We start from the raw sequence: 8,033 nt of genomic DNA on the forward strand, positions 1-8,033 counted from the left end.
CTAGTTTAGTGCATGAACTTTGACAATGTTTCTTTTTTCCGCCGTCATAGTACCTGTCGTTCCGAGAACATGCGTCATAGAAAGAAAATTAAAGTAATGCAGTATTGGAGTTAAAATATGGATTTTAAGGTGACAGTTTCATTAAGTTTAAGCCTAAAGTATTCAATTTGAGTGCCCGATAAACTCTTCCTGTGATAATTTAATTTCTATGTTACTTTTCTTCTTTTGACAATTATGGGACATAACAATAATTTCGGGCACAGCAATTATAGGACAAATTCACACTACCTACAGTCAAGAGGATAGAAAATACTTTATTAACAATCAACAGAAATAGGTAAAAAAAAAAAAAAAAAAATCTGTACACTTAATGTATGATTATTTCGAAAAAGATGCTGTATGTCCGACAAATACAAAAATTGCCCGAGTTGAAAGGGAGGGGAGGGGGGACGAAGGAAAGGAACTGGCAATAATTTTACCACTGTATCTTCATTAGCATACATATGCAAAATTTACTAATAAATGAAACAAACTTTAACTGTTTTAACTTTTTCTTTTGCAGTGTTATGTTCATAACAACTTAGGCTGGAAGATTCGGGTTGTAGATCCAGGATTTAAGCTTCGTAGAGATCTGCCAAGTTCAAATGGAAATGTAATTAGAGCGGGTGCCATTTTACTTATCCCCATTATTAAGTTACTTTTGGTCAGGTGAAATGTGCGGATTCAATTGCCTCTTTCTCCAGAAGGACAATGATAATGTTTTCAGGCTGTTAAAGAGCTCAAACCCTTGTTATCTGGAGCAATAAGAATTGGAATCATTTGCTACGGTATCATGTCTGGATAGAACTTTAGTTTCTCGTATATCAAATTGCTGACATATCAAACTTTTTTTAAAATGTAAAACAATGTGTATTACAATAAGTTTTAGTTGAAAGTAATTTTATAATTTAATGAATTGATAATTATTGTTTATAAGATGTTTGTTCTAGTTTTTTTCTTTAAATTTTATTATTATTGTTTTGATTTTGGGATATATCATTTGTAAGTATGTTGACTTATTTGTTTAGCTGTAGTGACTTATATATATATAGCTTTTATTTGAAGTAAGTTGACGTTGTTAAATATGTAGAATTTATTTTTATTTTACTACATTTATGAAAGAAAGGTGATACAGATACATTTACCTAACGTCAAGAGAAACACATTTACATTATCACAACCATATATACAATATCCATTTCAAAACCCATGACAAGGACCTAAATTTACAGTACTTGGGGTTGTGTGAACTACAATGCAATTTAGGAACTATTTGCAGATAGCTTCACGAAGGAGTAAGTTTGAGCTGTTTGTGTTTTGTTAAAAAAAATGAAAAAATGGTGCAGATTGGGACTAAAGCATTACCAAAAGTTAAACAAGGGCGTCGTTTACTGTACAAGGAACATTTTCTTTGTGAAATTACTGTACATAGAAGTACACATACACTTTCGCTGCTGTATGTGTTGATGTGCGTACAATTACTTCGTAAACATGTACATTTGAGTAACTATGGATTCTCGAAAGTGGAAAAAACGTACATCAACGCTCAAGTGTCCGAAATACGATATTTTTAAAGATGGGTGTTTTGAATCTGCCACTAACGTCACTCACCTCTGGGAAATATGACAATAATTTAAGCCTTTTGTAAGGTTGTGTAAAGCTGCCTGTGAGGGACAAAATGCCAACCTATTATGGTCAGTAAGAATATTTTATTTTAAATATAAAACATCAGATTTTTTTTTAAAAAAAAACGGATGTTTGGGACATATCTGTAGCTATACTAAGAACTGAACCAATGACAATAATTATGACAATAACAAAATATCGATGAATGTATTTGATATACAGGAAGTAAAGAGCATATCTCATGAGTAAAAACAAACTTAGATTTAGTAATGCTAAGTTAAGCAGAAGATCATTACTAGAACGTTATTTCTAAGTGTGTGTTCTTGTATAGCCATAGCACAAATTTTACAATATAGAGAATAGATATTTAATTACTTAGTGCTTTTTTTCTCCTTATCGATAGTCAAGTAACGACATTACAAATTTTAAGTTCAAAACTCTCACAAATATTTTTAAAAAATACTATATTGTTTTCTTTATAAGTATCCATGTGAATTGATTCCTTTGCATTGTTAAATGTTAACATGTACTGATAAACTTCATGTACTTAGATCCGGTTGTGTGATTTTAGGATAGGTTTCAATTATTTTTTATAAACTATAGTGTTCAAATTCTATATATATATATATAGATGCATGTTGTGCAAAATCTTTTTTTAATTATTATTAAAAAAATAAAAAATGATTGTTTTCTGCAGATTTTCACAATGCTAATAGATTTTATGGGAGTCCTGAGTGCCTTTTTGGATTGAAATTAATGACAATAAGTATCTGTGAGATCATAAATAGTGGTATTAGAGAATATACTTGTCCCCAATATCTTTGTCTTAGTATTAAACGAATACAAGATTTTTTTTTCAAAGGTAAATACTGGCCATGATAGCATAAAAAAGTATTTCTAGTGGGAAAATATTTAAGTATATCTGAGTGTATATATATGCATATATATATTTAAAATACATATATATATATAAAATATACAATAAGGAAAAGTTATTTGAGAACCATGTTTTGGCGAACAGCCAAACAAAACTGTGACAATAATCAGAAGCCAGCCATTTCAAATCGTAACGTTAGACAATAATGCTTTTCACTGCTATCAGTTTTGATGTTAGTGAGTAAATTGCGACAATAATATTAAATCAATTAAGATCTGGTTTATACATACATACATATATATATATATACATGTAAGCGAACATTTTGTCAATTTAATTTTTGTAAGAAGATGATGATGAAGAGGAAAGTGAGCTTATTTAACAACCTTCCGAATTTGTAACTATTTCAGTGTGTGCCAGTGTTAGAAACAGTGTTTTAAAAATATCTATTTGGAAGGTTCAAAAGTCCTTAAGTAAGAATAATTGTTAAATTTTATATCATAAATTAATTATTAATATTTTTTTCATTGGTATAACTTTTATTTCCTTGATAGATTATTAATGTGATTGAGAGAGATTATAATTAGAGATCTTTGGAGCTTTAGTTCTTTTTAATTTTTAAATTACTCAAAGTAACAATTTATATGAAACATTGAATATACGAATATGATTTAAGAACCATAAATTAATTTTTAAATTAAGTAGCATCTTTAGATAACTGCAAGTGGAAAATTGTTTTTTATTAATAGTTGAAAACCAAACAGAAATTTCGTCACAATGTAAAACTGTTTATTAGAGAAAACAAAATGAACCATTACTCATAAATTAATTTTATAGGTACACATCGAATTGGATTTAAATTATTGAATTAACAGTGAGTAGAGTTTAATATAGAAAATACTGTTTACTAAATAACATATATGTTTGAAGCAAATGTTATAAAATCATATATTAACGTTATTATGATATTGAAAGTTGTTATGTATATACTGTTTTGAGATGGTAAAAGTTTGAAGGTTTTTCGTGAAAGGTTATAGGATAAGACATTTGATTACAGAATCAAAGTAATTACTACGTACATATCTCTGAAGTTAGACTAATATTAATGAAATCGTTATTTCCTCAAGTAATTGTCTGTATGCTTTGTTAAATGTATCCCAGGAGCACAGTAGTTCAAAGTACAAGAATAAAATGGAATTTAATTGGAAATAACTTATAAACGATCGACAAAGGACAATAGCATACGGTATATACCAATTACATATAAAATATGCTATTTGCTTTTATCGACGTTTGTACAGGAAATATTTTTTAGAAATCTAGAACTGTGAATCTCTTTAGTATTTTTGCATACGGAAGAAAATGTAATAATATCTATATTAAGCGGTATAACTTGAATTTAGTACTCTCAGATTGATTTAAATACGTTTGAATAAACAGATAACAAAACTGGTTACTGTTAACTTGAGTTTTTTTGAATAATTATTAGGAGCATTAAGGTAACTTGTAACGTTTTATTATTTTGGTTGATTTTCGTTAAAAAATATAATACCTTTTTGCTTGTCCATATCAAAATCAAAATTTAAAAGATACTCTTGTTTATGCATATTTTGAGAGATCCTACAAGACTAGGTGATTCCAGTATGTTGCTATTGTTCCTATCATATTAGCTTTTATAGTATTGTACATATGTGACACCTTGTCTCATTCCCTCCAATGTCCAACCTTCTTTTCTAAATAATTTAAGAGCTAAACGTAACTATTTACATTCATGAATTCTTAATGTCTTAATATCAAAGTAACATTTTCTTTGATCCAATTAATTGTAGAGCTGAAACAATTTCAGATACTCATCAATAATATAATAGTTATATAACGGTTACATATAAAAAAATCAATGTCATGTGCAATTTTGTGTTTGAGCCTAAATATACAAATATATATGAATATATATCATTCGTTTCATATCGAAAGGGTTGTCACGTCTTCATGATATTTATAAAAGATTGTTTCCTGTATACTTTTTTCTGTAATACGTTCATGACTCATGATCTAAGTTCTTTCCCTCAATTTATAAAAGAGTTTCTAATTGATCAACATTCTACGGCAGGAGCCAATGATTTAAACACCTAAAATAGCGTTGGTATGTAAAAGCATAGTTGCGAATTTTGTAAGTGCATGTATATATTAGTATGTGTGAAATCGTTTTTGCGTATGCATGTGTTTATATAAATATGTAAGAAACGAGCTCCAAAGATCTCGCAAATATTGTTGTACCAAACAGTGTCCATTCGTTGGTTATGAATTATACAATATTGGCAGATATAACGATTATTTTAAAGAAAATAGCAAACAATGTGGTTGTAGATTAATATTCTTGCATGTTAAATGTATTTGTTATATAGAAAAAGTTGGAAATGAATTGTGTTGTTTTTGCAGTCAGTAGAAAATTCTATACAAGTAAGTATATTGAAACGTAATTGCGTATAAGTATGTAAACAAAAATTAAAATATTTATTTTACAAATTAGTTATTCCCAAAATCTATAATTAAATATGTGTGAATGCAATTTCGAATGAATGTGGTTTATGTATACATATATATATATATTACAGAAATATGTATGGTTGTGTGGGTGTATGTTTTAAAAGAAAGATATACGACTGTAAGACAAATGTTCATTTTTTGCATGACTGTGCATTCTGGACTGTGCTAAAGAAAAACATGGAGGTATTAGTGTTGCTACTTTAAGAAGTAATATCTCATTAGTGTAATGAATGATATTAATTTCTAGCACAAAAGAAAAGACAAAACTTTCTTACAAAGTAATGTATTTGAAAATAGGCAAATGTTGCGTTTAAGGATTTCACTTAACTCAAAGTTGGACAATAAATGTAATGATATTACAGATTAAAATTTTGAATGGAAAATATTGATGCATACAACAGGGGAAAATAAAAGTACCACAACATACTTCTATTTCACATGGCAACAAATTTTTAAGAATATACAATTTTGAAATCTTATCTCTTAAATTTCTCGGTTTCATTATGTTTCTATCTTCTCCTTGGCGCAAAAAACAAAAGTTCATAATGTAATTAGTTATTCGAATATTTTGACACAGATTGGTCTATCAAATATTTTTTTTTTAAAAAAAGCTATGAGAACAATTTCTATATATATGTAAAATCAGAAATGCACATTTTGGATGTTCAGAGAAGTTAATCTATTTTTGGCTATTAAAATGTTAATTATATTATAATCAGGTTAAACATTACAATGATGTGAGATTACCAAATGCAATATCACATAATATTACTGTATTCTGACAAGAATATAGATTAACATTCTCCGAACAAAGCGTGCGTTGAGTAATGCTTTCATGTAATAATGAAACATGATCTTTCAAGGAGTTACAAAACCACCTAATTTTGTAAAATTGCAAACAAACCGTACACATAAAAATTATGAAACTGAAAATTGATAAGAATAAGCTAATAATTTAATAGAAATATATTATGTATTATATGATTTTGACAATAATGAGTCCCGAGTATTTTCCTCAATAATAATAATAATAATAATAATAATAATAATAATAATAATAATAATAATAATAATAATAATAATAATAATAATAATAATAATAATAATAATAATAATAATAATGTATTTTGAAATATTAAAAATGAAACATATAAGAAGCTCAGTTCTTTTTATATTTTAGTGAGAAGATTTGACAATATTGTTCACATTTTTCCAAACTTATGTACCCTAGAGGCTATGAAGATTAAATTGCTTTCCTTCCAACTACTAAATTAAATGCATCTGATACAACCAGTATTCTTTTTCTGTTATTTTAGGATAATTTTATAAGCACGGAATAACTTTTTTATTATTTTACTGCAATCTTGACAGCTTACCTTTATCCAAGTCTCCCTAAAGTTAATTGCAATTCGAATTTTCTAATATCAATTAATTACTATTTACACATAAAAGTATTCCAACATGTTGAATTAAAAAATATGTATTTATATGTTATTTCTATTTCTTTAAATCATATGATATTTTTTATAAATTCTATTTCTGAAATTACTCGAGTGACATGTGTTAAAATTACAGTATATTGTTTTGATTCATATGCATTTAACAAATGTATATTTCATTTAACATAACTAGAGTTTCAACAAATGTAATGTCTGTCTGAAAATCTCTTAGGAGACAAAATAAGTGAGCCTTTGTAATGGAGACCGTTGTACTTCTGCAAAATTTAGGGAACAATTTTCTTCAAGAGGGAAATGTAAATGCAGGCCACAAATGTGCTTTTAACAACGGTATAGTGAAGGATGAATATGCCAATATCGTCAAAGTATTATCATTTAAGTGGAAGCAAAAGTACTTTCTTTCAGATGAAGAAGGCAGTGTTAACGTCTTCTAAAATTATTTATATGAAACGGAAAAGAAAATATTTGTTTTTTTAAAAAAAGTAACTTTAAAAAATACTTCCAGTGTAGTAAAATTTTAAAATATTTGATATTTATATTTTAATGACTCAAGTTATGTATCCTTACTTTCGTTGATAAACCAAATTTGAATAAGATTTAAGTTGGAATTAGAGTTGAGGAAACTGCGACTTTAAAAGCGTGCAACATAATATCTATTATCATTATTATTAGTATTATCATTAATATCAGCTTTAATTACATAATTTTTTATATACGTATCAAAGATAATATTTTAAACAATATTTGAACTATAGTTTAAGATGTTCATGTTTTATCAATGTTGTTATCTCGCAATTAATGACCATACTTTATTATTATGCTTAAAATAGTATAGAAGAAGTAGTATATTAATTGTTTTGCACTGAAATAAGACAATAATAATAATTAACCTTCCATGGTTATTGTGGTATATTATTTCTCTTTGCTATACCGTTGTAAATTCGTTCATGTTAATGAGATGTAAAAAAATTCTATTAAGCATATTTAAACTTTTCACAGTGAAGATTGCAGATGTCTGGTAGAAGAAATCACACCAACAAACATACTATCATGACACAATCATGCATAATCCTTGTCTTAGACCGGTATTTGTGTGAGTGATTTCATATATATTAAAAAAAAAGATAAAAATGACTTTATCTCTTAAAGTGAATCATTTCATCAAATAGGATGTGGGAGTTGGGTTATAAATATATGAAGTTTTATATGAACTACAATGTTGAAGAATAAACATTTTATACTAAAGCGAGTTATGTGTTTAATTTGTTCACAGCATTTTTTGACACACGAACAACAACAGGATGTATCAAAATTCCTAACTCGTCTTTCTCAAGGTGATCTTTCTCACGAAAACAAGAGTATTCAGGTATGGAATGCAAATTCCATGTGTTAATTCATCTTCCTTTCTGAATTGTTCTATAAAGTGTATGAAAATGAACTACCTAATACAGGGTGGCCACAAAGTCCCGTTACCCCTGAAAATAAGT

At 27.5% G+C, this 8,033-nt stretch overlaps 1 protein-coding gene across 3 annotated transcripts in view; it reads left to right on the plus strand.

The window, feature by feature from the left end:
* LOC145666729 (protein Skeletor, isoforms B/C) overlaps nt 1-7,795 on the plus strand; it is a 463,368-nt gene extending 455,573 nt beyond the window's left edge. For all 3 annotated transcript variants that reach the window (XM_081734256.1, XM_081734257.1, XM_081734258.1), the window contains one exon: nt 563-7,795. In XM_081734256.1, the coding sequence (XP_081590382.1) occupies nt 563-712 (150 nt within the window). In that variant the 3' untranslated portion in view covers nt 713-7,795. The remainder of the gene's footprint in view (nt 1-562) is intronic.
* Nucleotides 7,796-8,033: the final 238 nt, after the last annotated feature.

The sequence above is a fragment of the Thermobia domestica genome, chromosome 12 (assembly GCF_964235325.1).
Source record: "Thermobia domestica chromosome 12, izTheDome1.hap1.1, whole genome shotgun sequence".
Lineage (NCBI taxonomy): Eukaryota > Metazoa > Arthropoda > Insecta > Zygentoma > Lepismatidae > Thermobia > Thermobia domestica.